The 20182-nt window shown below is 45.4% G+C and overlaps 1 protein-coding gene across 1 annotated transcript; it reads right to left on the reverse strand.

Moving 5' to 3' along the window:
* Positions 1 to 208: 208 nt before the first annotated feature.
* On the reverse strand, positions 209 to 20084 carry wdhd1 (WD repeat and HMG-box DNA binding protein 1). The gene is made up of 26 exons (XM_076978810.1): positions 20017 to 20084; positions 19641 to 19836; positions 19433 to 19544; positions 15545 to 15696; positions 14897 to 15008; positions 14253 to 14303; positions 13303 to 13398; positions 13118 to 13210; positions 12890 to 12996; positions 12468 to 12618; positions 12112 to 12313; positions 10671 to 10840; positions 9841 to 10025; positions 9277 to 9518; positions 8882 to 9019; positions 8589 to 8745; positions 8003 to 8117; positions 7565 to 7696; positions 6501 to 6730; positions 5683 to 5813; positions 4652 to 4708; positions 4303 to 4334; positions 4058 to 4216; positions 2402 to 2547; positions 1982 to 2117; positions 209 to 758 (listed from the first exon to the last, which is right to left on the reverse strand). Exons 2-26 carry the CDS (start codon positions 19715 to 19717, stop codon positions 579 to 581), a joined length of 3363 nt encoding a protein of 1120 aa, XP_076834925.1. The 5' UTR covers positions 19718 to 19836; positions 20017 to 20084; the 3' UTR covers positions 209 to 578.
* Between the last annotated feature and the right edge of the window lie 98 nt (positions 20085 to 20182).

A 20182-nucleotide genomic window follows, 5' to 3' on the forward strand; every position in this document is an offset into this window, starting at 1 on the left:
ACATCTCGCGGTCACATCTCCCGGTTACTCACGTTTAATTAGTTTGCAGCGGACACGGACGTCAAACCAACTGCGGTTCGTTACCCTGCATGTTCGTTTTTTTTAAAGAACACGAGACCAGTAGCAAGAAATAAAACTATATATAAAACCTGAATGTTGTGCAGTGTAACGTTCGAGACATACAGTATAATAGATGGGTAGAGACAAATACGTTTAAAAAAAAGGTCATATTTTATTCATCTTTAGTTTAAGAAACATCAAGTTGGACAATTTAAAAAAGTATACACGTACACACAACACACAAAAAAAAAACAAAAATCACTGACATTATACCATGAGTCTAAGGGTCCTTCTCACAACAGTGCATTTGTTACAGTCTGAGAATGAGGTGATCAATCGAAAAGTTTCCGAGTATTACAAATGCTCATATGGACTGTTTGACTTGCTCGAGTTTTCATAAAGAACACAAAGGCGTACTAGTTCTTCTGAGACTTAAATTGTTTATATACATTATAAACTTTTAAAACAATTATATAAACAAGCATTTAAAAATAAATCCTCAATATTAAATTGAAACGTCAGTTCTTGCTGAAAGCGAACGTTGACAGCTTGGCTGAGGCATCCAAAGGTTTTTTCTTTCTCACTCCACTCTCGTCTTCCTCCGCCCGCTCTTCCTCCTGGTTGTCTTCATCCTCCCTCTTCCTTTTCTTGAGGTCTGCGACCTCTCCACACGCTCCCTTCGCCTTCTCCGCCCAGCTCTGGTGGAGATCGAGAGCACTAAATGTCAAAGTGTGTGTGAGGTTGCACTGAAGGATATGCAGCAACGAAGCGTTTATAGACTTAACCATTTATGTTTGTTATCTCTGTCTTTTTAGGGGATTCTACAGATGTGGCCACACGTGTATGGAAGATCAGATACTACATGTGTGAGTAATTACTACATCCAGAAGATCTCCATCCAGCACAAACGCAGTTGCTTCCTTGAAGAACAGACAAAAGGAGGTGGACAATTCAGGCGGCTGTGATGAGTCACTCAATCATCACGCTCACGAGTGCCAGGGCCCACGCCACACGTCAGCCATCTCTCCGGCTTTATTCAGCCCACCCTGACCCCCCCACCCCCAGCCCCGCCCCCTCTGCATCTCATTAACATAAAGATCAATGAGTGGAGCCCCTGTCCCCAGGTTGCGTTTCCAGAGCAACAGGGCAGCCGAGCCAGCCGCCCGCTACCGGTCCCGCCTCCAGCGTACCGAGAGGGAACTCCAGCCAGTGCTGCGTTCTGCATCTCCAGTGTGCAGCGTCACCAACAGCATCTCATCTAGATTTTTTTTTTTTATCGGTGCAATTTAAAAGTTGTTGCTGAAGTTGCACATTAAATTATCAATTTTAACGATCAATAGCAGTAAATCCATCAATTAGGCTCAAACCAACATCTTCCCTGCGATAAACAGCAGGAGAACAGTGTTACGCTACTACAACTCAAAGGAGACAGAAGGGGCAGATTGTGTGTTGTGGCAGCTGTATCTGCGGTAATAAAAACCCAGTGCGTGAGCAAGCACTCGTTGGTCTGGTGATCGGAGCACGTTCCTCTCCTGAAGACGCTGGTGCGAGGCCAGGTGTGGTCGCCGCACGCCGCCTCCGCCATAGCAACGAGCGCTCCCGAGACGACCAGCGGCTCTTTGCGCTATGAAAAACGTGACGTTTCCGCAGCCTCGGCAGGGGAAGTTATGTGCACGACAATACGCGAACGCTGCAATTACAGCTGCCGACACACCGCGTCAACGTTCCCTCCCACTGTAGCAGCTGGAAGTACAAAGGATGAGTAACAGATGCCGAAAGCCGTGTCACCAACGGCAACCTATCCTCACCTCCCGATGATCAAACCTGCCCCTCAAAACCACCCCGCCCAAAAATAAATAAATAAACCCAGAAAACTGAGCAGAGTGGATATAAAGGTCCCACGTTTGCGGTGCTGTCTCACCAGTCTCTCCGCGGCGGCGAGGGTGCGGAAGCGGCCCATGGCCTCCTTGATGATCTCCGTCTCGTCCAGGTCGGGGCTGTCGGCCAGGATGCTCTTGCGCTCGTGCTCCAGCCACAGCTGGAAGCCCGTCTTCGGTCTGAGTGCAGCACAAACGGACAACCGCGCTAAATTACATGAGCTACATGCCTGTAATTTGCATGCAATTATTGTTTTACAAAGTCTTAACAGACCGATCTTTTAACTTGAAGGTTTCAGGCAGGATGTATAACCGTCAGAATGAATAAACTATTAAAGACCTGGATAATCTTCAGGAAGAAAACTACGTCAACATAAGAGGACTTAAATGTGTCCACCTTATGTAGAACTATAAACCTTCACCAAACAATCCATCAGTGCGACAGCCATGTTAGTACCGCCTACCTTGCGCTTTCCACACCACCTGCAGGCTTCTGATCCGCAGGCTTCTTCTCCGCCCTCTCCTCCACTCCCTTCTCCTCTACCCCCTTCTCCACCTCCTTCTTGCCAGCTCCTTTCGATGCACTCATCTGCAACAGGGTGGCCTGGGTCTGACACGGAGAGAGAGAGTACGTCTTCAGCGCCGAGCAACACGAAATCGCAACAAAAATTCCACAGCCATGGAGCCGTACTTCAGGACCTCGGACAGCGGCAGGCCGCGGGGGAGGACCCTAGCCCACTGGACAGGACAGATCTGGGAAAATTATTATTCTAGGGCCCTACTCCACCTGCACCAGGCTCATCACAGATGAAGGATAAAGTGAGTGTGGATCTGGGGTGGAGTCAGGAGTCCAAGAGCTCCGCTCTTCACTCTATCCACTCGAAACCATGGCAGCAGCAGGCATCTAACTCGATTTTTGTCACTTGATCAGATCAGATCTCATATAGGCACACTCCACAAGGAGGGTATACCACAAAAGGGGTCATTGCTAAAGGAGCTGGCTCACCACAGCCTTGAAAGGATCTTCAAGAAGAGGCAGTTCGAAAATCTGAGTGGATTGCTGCTGGAATCAGTGCTTCAAGAGCCACCACACATCTAGGACATGGGCTACAACTATCATATTCTTTGCATCAAGTCACTCATGACCAAGAGACAACATCAGAAGCGGTCCAAGAGCCGAGGAGAAACAAAAGTGGACTGTTGCTCAGTAGTCCATGGTGTTGTTTTCAGATTAAAGTAAATTTTGCATTTCATCATTTTGCAAATCAAGGTCTCAGAGTCTGGAGGAAGAGCGGAGAGGCTCACAGTCCAAGCTGCTTGAGGTCTAGTGTGAAGTTTTCACAATCAGTGATGGTTTGGGGATCCATGTCATCTACTGGTGTAGGTCCACTGTGTTATATCAAGACCAAAGTCAGCGCAGCCATCTACCAGGACATTTTAGAGCACTTCATGCTTCTCTCTGACGAGCTTCTTTAGAGATGGAAGTTTCATTTTCCAGCAGGACTTGGCCAAAAGTACCAATACTGCCAATAACCACAGTAACACTGTGCTTGATTGGCCATAGAGGACCTATGGGATATTGTCAAGAGGAAGATGAGACACCAGACCCAACAATGCAGACGAGCTGAAGGCTGCTATCAAAGCAACTTGGGCTTCCATAATACCCCAGCATTGCCACAGGCTGTCATCAACATTAACAGAAATAACACAAATAGATCAGTCATGAATCTATAAAATGTATGCTTTTCATGAATTAATGAAATTAACTTGTACTGAAAATAATTTGATTATATTCTAATTTATTATAAACACGTGTGTGAAGGAGGTGTGTGAGCATGTGTGTGTGTGTTCTATATAGGCAGCTCTTGATCCCACACTGAACAAAAAGACAAAAGGCATCTGGTTTTTATTTACATGGATGAGTTTATATGTTGGGGGTGAGGGGGTCTTTGGCACTGGGCCACAATTATAGCTTAATGACTAACAGATGAAAGGGTTGCCAGTGTCCAGCAGGCTAAGAGTGTAATGAATGCAGACAGGGTAAAGCTTGGGCCTTGGAACAGTGCGCACGTGTGTGTGTGTGTGTGTGTGTGGGCAGATATTTGATCGGCAGACTGCACCTTGGACCTGGCTTTAGGCACCAGGGGCTTCAGCACTGAGGGTTTGCTCTGCTTTGTGGAGCTGCACTGTGTTGTGGGTCTTCTGCTTGTCATGGTGTCCAGTACGTTAGCCACTCGGGGCCCCGCCGGAGACCCGGACGGCCTCCCTGATCCGGAGACCTAGACGTGAAGGTCACAACCTCCTTTGAGTCTGCTGCACTGAGAATCTGCTTTCAAACCTATGCTCATACCACAGACATTCTTACCTTGAAAGGATTCACACGACTTTCTTTGCTCACTGTGAGAAATAAAACAAATAAGACAATAAAACTTTACAAATTCAACACTGTGGTTTTATTGTACATTATGTACACAGGCAAGCGTGCACTTTATGAGTAGGGCTAGTAGTTGTACATTGCTCACGCTCATTATTAGCAAGTTCTTTAGAAATTGCCTGTTTACACAATGTTAACATCGAGAACTACAAACAGACTTTGGTCTCAGATTGCCTTCAGACAAGTAACTAATTGATAAGACTGTGATACAAGCAGACAGACAGATGGAGAGAGTGTATTACTTTTAAACGGCACGTTCTTCAGATGGTTGTGTACACACCTGGGTTCAGAGAAGGCCTCTCGGGTGATCTGCCTCCTTTACTGAAAGGGTTCACACCTACGGAGTTATACCACAAAGTAGAACAGATTTATCTACGTGGTCATTTACATTTCAGAAAGACATTTGTAATACCAAGAGGCATATCCTTCAAGAGACGTGATGCAGGAAGTATTTTGATGCAAATAGTGTTTTTTGTGCAAAATGCCTTAATAAACACCACATTTTCCTCAGTACAAACATTCACAGGTCCAGTTCACAAATCAAAGAGCCCCAATTACAGCATATGACTGGAGTCACTCCAATGGTCACCTGTATAGGCTCTATATACTCCCTCAATACGGTACAGCAAAAATGCAAGGAACATTGACAGCTACCTACAAACTTCGGGAATGACCAGAGCACCTTACTTTCTCTAAAGATGCAAGAGATAGAAATAAGATACCACTAAACAGATAATCAACACAAAGTTTACTTCTACACAGGAGTTAGTTGTTCCTTGTTTTTTTTAATATAACTACAGCATTTCACTCAAATAATAAAGAAAACACCCAACGCTTCTTTAGACAAACTTATCAATCTTCCACCACAATGCTTCAACTCTTTAGGGAACCATTCTACACAACTTGAAAACTTAAATCCCCAAATGCAGCACAATCCTGTAATTTAATCAAGTTATTTTGGGTACAATTCTGAATTATTTCCAACATGTCGAGAAGCTAAAACCTGGTTTGAACAAGCAGAAGGTTGATCTTTCCCAATGGGCAGGCCTGATCGCTCGAGGTCTTAACATTTTGAGGAGAGGAAAAAAAATAAATAAATAAAATTTAAATAAAGATTCTAAAGATTTCCACATTCCAAAAATCAACGCTGTTGAATTATCACATTCAGACAGATTAATCACAACTTAGAAACGCATGTTCCAAGTTTTATCCACAAATCTACAATCCCCCATGCACCAAACATCTCCATAGGCTTTTCCACGTCAGATGTTATTATACCTTCAACAACAGAGGTTCTAACAGGGTACGTACGAGGCTTCTGGTCTTCTGCACAGTCATGTGCATCCATTGGCTCTTCTTCTTCTTCTATCTCTTCTTCCTCATCACCTTTTTCTTGCTGTTTGTAGCTGGAGTGTCTAGACGTTCTACTGGCTTGGGAAAACCTGTGAAGACCAAGCAGAAATGGATTTGAGGGACAATGCAGACAGAAACCCTAACCGAGCGCACGCCTACAGCAGTCGGTTCAGGTCGGTCCAGTGCAACATGGGACCAAGCATTCAGGACAAGTCTCAGCACTCTTGGAGGAGAACACTCACCACATGGATCCTTCACATTGTGAGTGTTGCCACATAATTCTTTCATAGACTGATATGATTCTATTTCTGAGTATAAGCAAGGGTAAAAAAAACCCTCCATCCACCCACCCACCCATCCACCCATCCATCCAATCGCTACTGTAGATGGCATGTTTTCCTAAATGACAGTATGGATTTCAGAGTTAGTGACAAACACCATATCAGAGTTCATCAGTGGAAGGCATCACCACACAAGATTCGTGCCCAGAATAATAATCTCAACATCAAAGAGATTTAGCTCATATTCATAAAAGCTGCATGAGGGTACTTAAAGGTAGCACGTTTTCTGAGGTTGTTTAACAGAGGGAGAGACGATTCATTTAGTCCACACCATTAAAAATAATGGATTCATGGCCAACACAAGAGCGATGATGCAGTTTCTCCTTTAAGACAGAGAAAGCAAAATCGTTCTCATCACAGCATCACCTAAATCAGTGAATCATACCGGTTACCAACACGCCCACGTCAGGAAGTAGACCTGTAGCTCTTCATTACCCTGTGCTCTGTGGTGTTCTGTGATAGGCTGCCTCATCCTCTTGCTCCTCCTCCTTTTCCTCTTCGTCCTGCAGCTGATTGGCTTTCTCCAGAGCGAGCTCGTTGAGTCTCTGGGCCAGGAGCATGCGTCTGGAGCGGGAGGCGTAGCGGATGGCCAGCGTCACCACGCTTTGGGTCATCATCTCCGCCAGCTCCATACAGCGGAACTCTCTCTCCAGCTTACAGGACAGCTGACACACACACACACGCAAAAACACACACACACACACACACACACACACACACACACACACACACACACACACACACACACAACTGTAAGTAAAGAAAAGTAAACAGTCCAAAAGTATTCCCAAGCATCTAAAGCTTGCTGAATAAAATGGACAATCTACATGAATAAAACAGACTACATTTTGATAATAAGCATGAAACAGGAACTGCAACCATTTGCAAATATGAACTTCAGATTGGCAAATATACTTTGAACATAAGTGCACATACCAGGCACAACAAATGTTTTGTTGGTTTGGTTTTTGTGTTTTGGGGCTTGCTTGGCAAAACCACCAACCACAAAAGGTGAACTTACAAATCTGCAAACAGCAAATAAGGACTGCGTTCCTAAATCCATGTGCCCATGGTCGACCCATCCTACATTAGACGTAAAATCCAGCTCTACAGGTGGGCATGCATGACTTGGTTATGGTAGCAGGTGTGTTCAAGGCAAAAATTTCCGTCCAAGGGACAAATAAAAAAAAAAGATTAAAAAATCTAAACGATCGAGAGGCATGTAGGCCACGTCACACTTCAGGAAGATGACAGGAGACACAGCCACCATTTTGTGAACCGTGTTATTTACTTTTGGGGAGAAAGAAAAAAAAACAAACAAACCCTTGCTTTTGCGTATTTTGATTCAATAAAGGAGTTATAAGTGCCATCACCAATCCGGGCCACATCAGTCCTTAATCTCTCATACGGCTAATCTAAACATCAGAGCTCAGCCTGCCGTCTGGCACAGCAGAACGCTGGACGTCAATCATCAGCGGGCAGAAAGGAGTACCACTCACAGCAAACATCTTCATCAGCAGCTCCTGCTGCTCCTTCTCCACCTCCTTCCGCTTCTCCTCGTCCACCTCGTAGCCGCTGGAGGACAGGAAGTCGAAGTGGTTCTGGAAGATCACCGAACGCCAGTACTGCTCCTGCAAAAACCCACACAGACGCCCCAGGCGCACGCACAGGTTAGAGCACGGAGGGCTTCACCTGTGTGAAAGCCAATGGCTTCAAGGCAACCAGAGGTTCTACAAGACAGCCTGGAATACAAACAGGCTACACCGCTTAGATTACATGTTAGCACTTGATAAGACTAAAATGTCCCGTTTTGTTTATTTATTTATCAATCCATCTATCTATTTATTTATTTTTTAGGGCTGGACCAAGAGCGACCAGCACGCCCACTCCAAACTTTGGTAATATCGCCACCAGTATGACACCAGTATCACCCTCACCTCCATCTGGCCTTTCTCTGTGCTGGTCTGGCAGAGGGGCAGCTTGAAGGGCAGGATGGCCAGGGCTGGGCGGGGCAGTGTTGGGGGGAACCGGGACCCTTTACAGGGGATACACCTGCGGACCAAGGACAGAGCACAGCGCTGGTTACCCTCTCCTGAACTCCAAGGCCAGAGCAAAAGCCGTTCTCCGGCGAACCCTGCGAACCCGACTGTGTTCAGGACTTTCAGGGAAGGACGTTAAACGCCTAGTAGATATTTGCAGCAGACCATAACAAAGCGGCATTAAGAAGGCACGAGTCCAACACCCTTATGAGAAAAAGCTGCAGATGCAAGGAAACCTCCCTCAAAAGGTATGAGGAAGAAACCCTGGAGGAGCTGAAGTGGAACACGGTGTGTACATCAACAATGAATCAGTTGATTATATCCACCCATCTATTTATTTATTTACAAAAGAACTACATAACCAGGAATGCCAAACCAGTCGAAATGGTGTGAATGGTAGTAACGTTTTATTTAGCCAAGAGTCACACGGGCGTCGCGTTGGGGATCGCCCAGGCTGGTCTCCAGGACAACGAGAGAGCCTTACCTGAGCTGCTGAGGGTTTTCATGGATGCCGACCACCCAGTAGTGGTCCGCCCTGCTTTTACAGCTCTCTCGCACGTTGCACACAGGAGTCCAGGTGTTCCCCAGGGAGCGGTTCAGCATCCGTACCACACCTTCAGAATCCACCGCACACGGTGTCCCTGCATCCGCACACGGTGTACAACCGCAGGTATTATAATGCTAATTTGCAACGAGGTCGGTATTCAAAACGGTGAAAATCAAAATGCTTGAAAGGGGCCCGAGGGGACACGGCGTGCCTGCGGTGAGGTGACTCACCCTCCGAGCTGAACCCCAGCCACGCCAGGTAGGACCTGCGGGAGAGCGGCAGCGGTTCACCTCCGATCACCTGCCTCTTCTTCCGGCCCAGCTGGAGCAGCTGCACCCCAAGGGCCTGGTCGCCGTCAAAACCGGTACCTGACACCACAGGACAGGTCAAGCCGAGCCTCCGCGGTCGGAAGCGCCATATGTACCAGTCCAGAGCGGAGTCCGGCTGGCCATGCTAACAAAATCTCTTTTATAGAGCTCTCGTTAAGTTCATCGTTAAAACCCTCGTGATTCGTCATGGGTTACAATTAGTTTAAATTCCCTTGGGGAACAGAAAAATGTCCCTCCCCATCCTCGGAAAAACCCCCTCAGGTGCTGAATCTAATAGGCGTGTTGTGTTCCGATACCTCTGTGGTACACTATGATGAGCTGATCCCCGTGACCCGCCATGCAGACCACAGGCCCCGGCACGCTCAGCAGCTCCCTCTGCAGGCCGCTGATGGAGAAAAGGCGCACGAGCAGGGCGCTGGTGGCAGCGGCCGCCCAGCCCTGGCCCAGGCACAGCGCCACCACGTCCTCGCCTTTGGGCAGGTCCACCATCCACTCCTTGTTCGTGTCCCACGAGGAGAAGTGAAGACACTGGAGCTTGCTGCGCACGCGGGGACAGGGCGGACGAGGGCAGGGGCGGACGAGGGCAGGGGCAGGAGGGGTAGAACAAAGGGCAGATTTGCTTTGTGAAGGCAGATGTTAAAAAAAAGTTCAGCCCAGCGGAGAGCAGACTTATCGATTACACCACTACCTCGAACAACCTTTTAACAAACAATCACATGGGAAAAAGTTGTCTTTTCGCTTAATAGCCTGAATAGGTAAAAACCTGCAGCCTTATGATTAACGTTCTGTAAACAAAGCAGCTGGTCGGCCAATGAACTTTAAAACAACTCGCTCTTCGAGTTGCAGGAGGAAGATCTTACCTAGCAAGCTCGTCCGTGCTCTCGCATGCCAGAAGCACGGCCTCGTGCGACAGGTCGGCCACGCGGTGCCCCAGAGTGTTGGTGAGGTGCATGGCGTGGTGCACGGCGCTATCGTGGAACTCCACGTCGATGGCGTTGTCCTGTTCGTCGTTATAACCACGCACGATACCAACAGAGTTCCACACCTGAGAAGACAAACTGAAATGTTCTTCATGTGGCAGGACCTTTTCAAAAACATTTAACAACTGTACTACTGTGCCCTGGATGGCTCAACAAAGAAGTTCACCCTGTGAGTTCATCAGTTTGAGCCAGAACACCTCAGCCATCTGTGTCCGGGGAGCCCGAGGGAGCAGACTGGCCCCTGCTTTCTTGGGTGGAAGGGGCAGCATTACTGTGACCCCTGTCAATCAGCAGTATTAGCCAATCGCAAGTGTACATTTGCGGAGGAAGGTGGTTTCAACTGCATGTTCAACTGCGGCGGACTGTGGGAGGCAGCTCGAGAAGACGGGCCACTTGGCTTCGAGCATCTCAGGTGAAGCTCACCTGAACTTTCTACATCTGCCAGGTGTGGTACAACAGTGGAAGGTTAGCTAGCTAATGGATGGGTTTATTAATGCAAACTGGGAGAAAAAAAAATGTGCTCGAGATCAGAGCAGCTGACATCTGTTCTGGGAGGATGCACATTTTCCATATGTTGGCCCATGTTGTCGAGGTTATGTTGGTATATAGTGTTTGTTGGTGTCCAGAGTTTATGTTGAGTTTACATTGTCTAGAACTTATCTGGGTGTCTACCCCCCTAGTCTGAGATTCACCAGAAGGGACCCAGTTACCATGAAGCGGTGCATGAGGTGGCTGGGGGTGGATCCTGGCTGGAAGGCCTTCTGGGGCGGGGTGGGCATGGGCCCATCATAGGCTGCATGGGATGTGGTTGGCATGGCAGCGGGTAGGTCACCGCCATCAGCGACGCCCTCAAGCTTGTCCGCCTTCACTGAGCCCGTGTCTGTGGAGGAGGAGTGAAGTTATGGCAGACACGATCGAGACACGTCATTTACTCCTCAGGAGCCTGGGTGTGGAGGGTGCAGAAGGACCTCTCTTCTGTTAGAATGATGTATAATCTATCAATCGATCCCTCATCAATAGGGGTGTGACGATACACTCAGCTCACGAGACGAGACACGATATTGGGTTCACGAGACCGAGACGACATTTTAAAAAAACTAAAATAACAAATTATACGACTGGACAACAGACTTATTTAACGGAGTTACACATGCATTTTAAAATGTTTTATTATAACTCTTAACATGCATGATGTAAGCATGAACTTTTAATAAACTTCTTCCTCTACAAATTGAAATTAAAATAAAATTTCATGAAAGTTAAAATAAATAAAATATTTCTCCTTTTTTCAAGCGCAAACAATAGTACAGTGAGTCCCCGCTTAAGGAGCTTTCGTCGTTAGGCGTGACCCTAGATTTAGATACGCTTTGATCATAAATACAGTATAAAAAAAACTAACAATGCTCTCGTACACAACACTCCACAGTGCTGCCACTGCTCCTCCGAACACCGCACAAAATTTAAAAAGTCGGTGGTAACTCTGGTCCATCATTAACCAGACCCGTCGTTAAGTGGGGACTCACTGTATTATGTGCAAAACAAAAAGTTCTTCTGTCAATACAGAGTGCAAATAGAGCAAACAGAGCCTGACCAAGTATGTCACTGAATTTGCTGCAACTACACTGCCATGTTCATTTTAAAGAAAATTAGCATGTCCACATATTAGCATATTAGCATCCCCACACTGCTCCTGATATCCTTTGCAGTCTCAACTTGCCAAAGCGTGTCTTTCTGTCCCTGCCACCTCTGTTCAAGTGAGATATGTTGATTTGAGTACTAAGCTGGTGCTGTAAATGTCTCTGCATCGTGCTCGTATTGGCCGCGGTGTACGGCATTATTTTCATACAATGTTTGTATATGGTCAGTGTCTTATCAGTCACTCTCTTGCCATTTATCATTTCCGCCGGGGACCCAAAATGCTGCCAAACAAACGATTTGAAAGTGCCGGGGGCATCTTCAAAAGTAATACCTCTATTTCTGATGTCATTCTGGCTGCTTGCTGGATCACAAATCTCGCGAGACAAATTTTATACGCGACGAGAAATCTCGCTGAGTTACATCTCGCGACACGAGATCTCGTCACACCCCTACTCATCAATATTGCTAATTGATTGCTAACAGATTCTTGGCAATAATGAAGAATTCTCACACCTTGAGAATTGTCGTCATCGTCGAAGAAGGCTCCTCTGTTGCGAGGTCTGCTGGTGGCCGGCATGAGATCGTCGTCATCCTCCACAATGGCACTCTTTACGGGCGAGCGGGAGTCACTCGCGTGTTCATCCAGTACGTGATCACCATCATCATCCTCATCGAACAGATCGTCGTATTCCTTTGGCTCTTTGCTTGCGGCCGTCTGTAGATCAGCGCAAACACAAACAGAAATCTCAGCAACACACGATGATTTACTCCAATAAACATAACACACAGTCAAGCGTCTGAGACCAGGAAGCCTTTCCAACCGCTTTCAACTCGGTCGCGGCAGATGGCTCGGTGCTGTGGAAACGGACCTTGGCGTTGCTGCTGTTGCTGGAGGATGATGAGGATGAACAAACTCCATCCAGCAGGCCCAGACAGCCCTCGGTGTCAGTGTACGCAATCTGCCCCCCGGAGGGATGCCACGCCATCCCACACACTGTGTAGCCCCGTTCGTGCTTCTGTCTGGGAGTCACACACATGGGCACAGCCGCACAAAGACGTTCAAATATAAGTGCACAAGAAAACCCGTAACTTCTCAATCAGCGCCACAAGGTTTAGGATCTTTAGGTCTAAACAAGATTATCTGTATAGCATTTTTCATACTTGCAATTCAAAAGTTCTTAACGGGAGTGTAAGTAAATTTTTTTGTGTCAATTGTACATTGCGTAACGTCTATTGCACTGCATCTACGTAAGAGTCTGTGGCATGTTGAGCGCTGCTGGGGTCCCGGTACCTCTCTACACACTGCCCGGCTGCGACGTCCCACACAGCGAGTCCTCCTCCGACCGTCCCCGCTCCCAGGAAATTCCCGCACGGTGACCAAGCCACCACGTTAACGACCTGCTCGGTAAGACAGTACGTGGGGTAACACCTGGACGAGGCCCTTAACCTCCTAACGATTAGTTTCCGCCTTAAGCCACCTCAGATGTGGTGGACGCGGCCGTCTTGCCCCCACACTGACCTGGGTGAGGAGATCATCTGACAGGGTGCCAACGCGCTTCCAGGAGTCTCGCTCATACAGCTGGACGCTCGCCCCCACGGGAACCGCCAGAAGCTACAGACATCAGAGACCCAGAACGACGTTCATCAGACCTCCGTCGGGACATTTCCACAGGGCTTTACTCAAGTTAACGGGCGGGTCCGTACCTGTCCGGAGCGCGGCTGCCACGCCAACCTGCACAGCGACTTGGCGTTGCTCACATCGCTGCTCTTCTGTAGCAGCTGCCAATTGGCCGCTTGAGTCTTGGGGACAAAAGTAAATTAATTTCAAAGTAGGGATGCACCGAAATGAAAATTCTTAGCCGAAACCGAAAATGAGAAAACCAAGGCCGAAAGCCAAAACACATTATGCCAATTATTAGTAACATTGGATTTATGGCTAACCTCACTAAAATCAAAGCATTGCTATTCAAAGAATAAATCAACTACAAAATTTGATTTGAAAATATGTATTTAGCACTGACATTACAGTAATGCATATTATAAAATAAAATTAGTGGTGGGCCGTTAACGGCGATAACGCCGACAATGGCCGACCACTAATTAAATTTAACTCGCTTCCAGACCGTTTTTATCTGAGAGGATAAATATATGTATTTTATACGAGTTAAATTTAATTATAACTGACTGACCTGAAAGATAAACATAAATTCTCTCATAAAAACGTGACGTGAGTTGCAACAACATTAAACAGCTCAGGTAAACACACTTCTGAGAAATGTCGTCTGCTCGGCAAAACATAATGGGGCTCAATGTTCTCTATTAGCCTACGAAATCCCACATCCTCTACGACAGAGAACGGCTGATCGTCTAAGGCAACGAGTTCCATAATTTTTGGTGTAATGTCCTTTGCCTTGGCGCAATCACTGAAAAACTTTTTTGCTAGCTTTATCCAAATAAACACGTGCAGGCGATTTTTGCTTGCGTCATCACAACACATTGTTTCCGCCGTGTTGTTTCGGTGATGAAAGTATTTTGGCCGAAAACCGAAAATGCTAATTTAAGCCATTTCGGCCGAAAATTTTTCGGTGCATCCCTATTTCAAAGCTTTTATGAAAATATGAAGGGGGGGGGCGTGGCGGAGTGAGCATACTCACCTGGTCTTCCAAAGCCCACACAACCACAGATCCATCGCAGCTAGAAGAAGCCTGTAGAGGAGAACTCTGATGTTTAGAACTGCGGGCATCTAATTGCATTATGGGAAACTCGATCGGTTTTGCTTTTGTTCAACTGTTTTGCTGCCACATTCGCAGGATCTAAGCAACTCAACTTTCCTAAACTGTAAAATAATGTGACAAGTGACCCTTCAGTGGCCCCGCACACAAGAAACTAATGTAGTGTGTGTGTGTGTGTGTGTGTATATGGAAGGCCAGAGGGGATTCTGGGTATCATTTTCAGGTTACAGTCTGTGTGTGTCAGACAAACATATATTCCAAAATCCATGTCAAGTTCAAATATTTAGTGTTCTCTTAATTTCATTGGGCCACTCTGAATGATGGAAAGATGACCAGGTTCCATCTAATAAACACGAGGCAAATCTTGCCAAAGTTTGCACCGTTTTATTTATTTATTTTAAATAAATAATCTCTGGGTTAGTATGTATACATTTATACAAAATATCGCAAAGTTTGAGTGTTTGTCTTAACAGGAATAACAAAAGACAAAGAATGGAAGAGAGAGAGAGAAAATTTTAGGATGTGAGGGCCGGTCAGATGCCCAGCAGTGGCAAGTCCTCACTTACAAGAAACTGGTCAGTTGGGTCAAAGGTCACACTGAGCACAGGAGCAGTGTGACCCCGGAGGGTCTTCTGCTGACTGCTGTCTGCCACCTCAATCACCTTCACCATGAAGTCACTGAAGTAGAGAGAGAGAGAGTGAGAGAACGAAAAGACAGCCAGAGGGAGACAGAAAGAGAGATAGAGGCAGAGCACAACATGAGCCCATACGAACAGGTGATTCTGCCAGGCGCACAGTCATACTGAAGCTGCACGTCACTCCACTCACAAGTGGGGAAATGAAGGAAAACTCATTTCCTAGCAGTACAGGAAGAGAAATCAGATAATCTGGCCAGGCCTCAGCAGCCAGGACATGCTGAATCAATATTCAAAATAAAGAAAAGGCAGGAAAACAGCTCAATCGATGGAGTGACGGTGCATGCTCATTTCTGTAATGTTTGCCCATTTAAAAATCTATACATCCAACAAACACTTAGTCTGAACATATTGGTAAACAGTCAAAACCTCACTGCGCCAGTCAATCTGCTCTATGGAACTGTGAACAATGGGGAAAAAAATCTCAAATATGAACATAGGTATGAAATATTTACCCACTAGAGGGCGCTCTAAAACAACGATACAAGGTACATTAATGATTAGATTAATTAACATCACCTGGATCCAGCAGCGACTTTTGTGCCACTGAAGTTGAAAGTGACATGGTTGGCATTTGTGGTGAAGCGCGTAAGTATTCCATCAGGATCTCCATCGGGGAACGTATGAATCTGAACAGTGTTATTAGACACCGCTGTGACCAATTTGCCACTCTACAAAAAACAAAAGTAGATGTTGAACAGGTTATATACACTTTCATGTTAGACAGGGGATACAATACTTACCATCAGACAAAGTAGTAACTGGGTGTGCGTATATTATAGATTTACTATGTTGAATTTGTTATGTTTTCTTACAGGAAAATTCGATCTAAATTTCTCAATTGCAGGAAAAAAACAAAAAGTAGCCTCATAAACTGAATGAACCCTGAATCCAAAAGCCAAGAGGATTTTGTAGTGTTACTTCTGTTTACGATTTGCTATATTTGCCATGAAGTCTGCAAGCAAAACTTGGTAAGGGTGGAATAAGAGACTGGTACACTTGTATATTACACTTTGGTCTTATGCCCAGATCAGACTATATATTTTTGTCTTCCACAATGGTCACTGTGCCATAGTAGCATTAATTCTTACTGTGTCTTGATTGGGAGACTAGCAACACTACTTGTTTTACTCCAACCAATCATCATTCACATCCTTTGGTGAGGTTGAAGGTCAGTGGAGAGGAGGGTGAAGAAACTAGGATGCAGGTGGTTTTATGTTCAGAAAAGCAAAAAAATGTGGACCCATTCTTGGGTGTTGCACAGAGCACAGTATGGGCAATCTGTCCTCCAAAGAACTTGAAATAACCAGGTGTTACATGACATGGATGTAGCCAACTACGACGTTCACGCTACGTAAACAGAAGGTCTCACGGACGAACAACAAGTTTTAGGAGTTGTAGACAGTGGTCATGATAACTGCAACAAGAGCAGCATACCTCTTTCTCTTTGAGGTGTTTACATTTGTGCGCCATTAATTCAACTAGCGTGACAGAACGTGTCGAATTTGAAACGGAGAACCGGTCTCTGTGTTAAGCGATGTCCGTCTACGTTAAGCTGCGTCCATCTCTGTGACGGGATTAAACTGAGAGTTAAAAGGGAGACCAGAACGCCATCGCACCCGCGGAGAGGCATTAATAATACAAAAAGGCATCTGACGTAAATGTTACACCAGTATATGCCACTGGCATTGGTTGACAACTGCGGTAAAGTTGGTTTCACATTCGCACATTCGGAATTCTTTCTTCAATAGCTTTAAGACAATATAAGCAAAAGTGCCAAAATGAGCAAATTCTTATTTGCAACCAAGACACCTACCAACACCTACAACTTTGTTTATGTCAGGAATAGACATATTTAAAATTGTAGATATGTTATTTTAAATGTACTAATGTGACCGTGACAACTTCTAAGGCACCGTCTATAAATTACCTCAACATGAACACAAGAGGCCCCAGAGTAGAGGTCTGCGCGGGACTGCTTTTTTAAACCTGCTCCGGCCCGCTCCCGCTTGTTTTAGTCCCGTTACTGCTCGCTCCTGCCAAAAAAACACTTGTTTTAATCCCGCACCCGCCCGCCACATACATTTCTGTCGCTCCTGGCCGCAATCTTAATATGAATTGAATTAATTAGATATAGTACTTGAAACTTTCTTATGTATTTATTAAAACAGCAATATAGTGATGGATCGCGCTGTCCCATCAGAACTGTGCACGCGTGTCGCTTCAAACCAGGTACCCGATTTGTGGCTATTGTACACCAACACTTTCTGACATCGATCACTACGAGCAAATGGTTGACGATTTCCATCTCCATTAATTACAATGGAAAATTACTTCCATACATCAGACTTTCCTGTAGTTGGCTTAATTGTGGTGTATTCGCCCGTTTTAATTTTCCACAGCTGAAACTGGTTGACCGTCTAGTGTCTGCCATTTCTGTATCAAAATGACGCACACTTCATGTTCACGTGATCAGTTGCTTAGCCAATATTAGTTTTATATTTCTAATTCTAATATTAGAATTAGTTTATTGCCTACTTACTGAATGATTAGTTGTTTTCGTCCTGTTCCTTATGCATGGAAATCATTGTGTTATTATTATAATTTTCTAGACTATTAATTTGCAGGATTTTTTTTACATGTATATGTGGTCCCGCTCCCACATCGCCTGGACTAATTAAACTCCCGCTTATAACTATTAAATTTTGTCCCGCACCACAAGATATTCTGACGGCAGTGCAGACCTCTACCCCAGAGCATGGCCAACTCTTGTTTATTGCAATAATTTCAATAGCATTTAAATGGTCCTTCATTAGACCACCAAAGTTGTATTACATTAAGTGCATGATGTACAGATGTATCTGGGTATTTATACCTATTTGTGGTGGTCAGATTTTGTCTAAGAATTTCAATAGATTTTAAGTGGTCCGTCAAGTCCACAAAGCAAGTTGCATTACGTGAAGTTCATCTTAAACAACAACTTACAACTCCTTGGTGTGTATTTATACATTATTTATACATTTCAGCAGCTTTTGAATGTTTTTTAATGACCATGTGATAGATTCTTGCCTATGGGAAAGTAGTCCCCTTTATTCTAAAGATGAGCTCAACATCACTGTGTTGGGTAAATGAATCAAAGGCAATGGAAAATTTTAAACAAAAACTGACCACCACAAATAGAGGTGCAATTACCAATTTAAGAGTTTTTGGTTGTTTTTTTTTTTTTTTCGATGCACGTAATGTAATACAATTTGTTTGGTGGTCTTATAATGGACCGGTTAAAAGCTATTGAAATGAGCGCAAAAAAACAAAAATAACAAACCAGTGCGCAGTGCTCTGGGACCTTCAGGAGCGCCACTTTCGTCCCTGTTGTTTATGCATAGAAACAACGTAAATCACGAATATCATCTGTAGCTTCTTTATGTGCATACAAATGAGGGGAGTCAGATTCTGCATAGGAGTCGTAATTCGGCACAACACTGGCATCATCTAATAGAGTCCGGAGGTCCTTCCCAAGAGGAAAACAACTTGACTCACTTGCTACTGGCACCTATAAATACCTTTCAATAGCTTTCAAATGACTTTTCAGTAGTGCAAACATCTGCGTGCTAGCTAAAATTAGGCACCATAACGTCAAAGTCAATGACATAGGCATAAGCACATGCCAGTGTCTCAAAACAAAATGTCCATGTCATTGTCATGTGCCACTGTCATCTGTATGCAAGATGCCGATGCCAGTGGCATATGCCAGCGTAACCTTTACGTAAAATGCTGATGTCAGTGGCATATGCCAGCGTAACCTTTACGTAAGATGCTGATGTCAGTGGCATATGCCAGCGTAACCTTTACGTAAGATGCTGATGTCAGTGGCATATGCCAGCGTAACCTTTAGGTAAGATGCTGATGTCAGTGGCATATGCCAGCGTAACCTTTAGGCAAGATGCTGATGTCAGTGGCATATGCCAGCGTAACCTTTACGTAAGATGCTGATGTCAGTGGCATATGCCAGCGTAACCTTTACGTAAGATGCTGATGTCAGTGGCATATGCCAGCGTAACCTTTACGTAAGATGCTGATGTCAGTGGCATATGCCAGCGTAACCTTTACGTAAGATGCTGATGTCAGTGGCATATGCCAGCGTAACCTTTACGTAAGATGCTGATGTCAGTGGCATATGCCTGCGTAACCTTTACGTAAGATGCTGATGTCAGTGGCATATGCCTGCGTAACCTTTACGTAAGATGCCGATGCATTTCCATGTCAATGCGCGCGCGGACAGTCATCTTATAGGGTGACGTAATAACACGTCATAGGAATCGTCAGACGAAGCAGGAAAACACAAAATAAATCCGACACGCTGAACTACAGTGGACCATAAAACTTGTTAACCTCTCGATTCTGACTTACTTTCAAAGCCACAGAGTAGGCCTTCTCCCCGACATTTATGGATTTGGGGTCGTCGTCGTCTAAACTTTCCCATACGCGGACATCACCATCACTCCCACAGGTCACAATATACCTGCGAAAAACGTCACCAACACACTCGTGTCACCATGATGGTGAATATCACCATGGTGAATATACTTAACCACGTGTTAACAGCAATATTACTCACTTGCCATCCTCGTCGAAGCAGATGTCCGTGTGGCCTTCTGAATGGCCGTAGCGGGTGGGCTTCCTCTCGCAGGGCATGTTTGACCGTCAAAACGAGCTTTTATCCACCATAAAACGAGCTTTTATCCACCATAAAACGAGCTTTTATCCACCATAAACGTGTAAACGAACAGATTTACACACGCAGAAACGGATCGCTGTTGATGGAAAAGAAAAGGCGCTTAATGAATTAACCAGCTACTTTGAACATCTAAATTAAGTAATCAAAGCCATTTAAACACGCTAGATTTCCAACAAGTGTTATTTACGTGGAAGCCAAGGCGTATTTGCGAATTCATGAACCAACAATTCACTGAAATACATTTAATATTTCTCACCTTATTGGCGGCAGTTCTCAACACGCGCAGCGTCTCGCGCTTGCATCTCCCGCGCGGGAAACAATGACGTAGAAAAAGAGGCGGGCACTTCCGCCTGCTTCGTATTTTTATTGGTAGGTGGATAATGGGCGTTTACTCCCGCCCAGGGGCGGGATTTCCTACTCTG

This window comes from Brachyhypopomus gauderio, chromosome 17 (assembly GCF_052324685.1).
Source record: "Brachyhypopomus gauderio isolate BG-103 chromosome 17, BGAUD_0.2, whole genome shotgun sequence".
Classification (NCBI taxonomy): domain Eukaryota; kingdom Metazoa; phylum Chordata; class Actinopteri; order Gymnotiformes; family Hypopomidae; genus Brachyhypopomus; species Brachyhypopomus gauderio.

What these genes read in the sequence shown, in the direction of transcription:
- wdhd1 (XM_076978810.1), bottom strand. Translation starts at nt 19,717, where the DNA reads ATGCCCTGCGAGAGGAAGCCCACCCGCTACGGCCATTCAGAAGGCCAC. An exon ending in AGCACGGACGAGCTTGCTAG is followed by an intron (nt 9,519 to 9,840) that starts GTAAGATCTTCC and finishes CCGCGTGCGCAG; the next exon opens with CAAGCTCCAGTGTCTTCACT. An exon ending in TGCCTAAAGCCAGGTCCAAG is followed by an intron (nt 2,548 to 4,057) that starts GTGCAGTCTGCC and finishes TCTCCGTGTCAG; the next exon opens with ACCCAGGCCACCCTGTTGCA.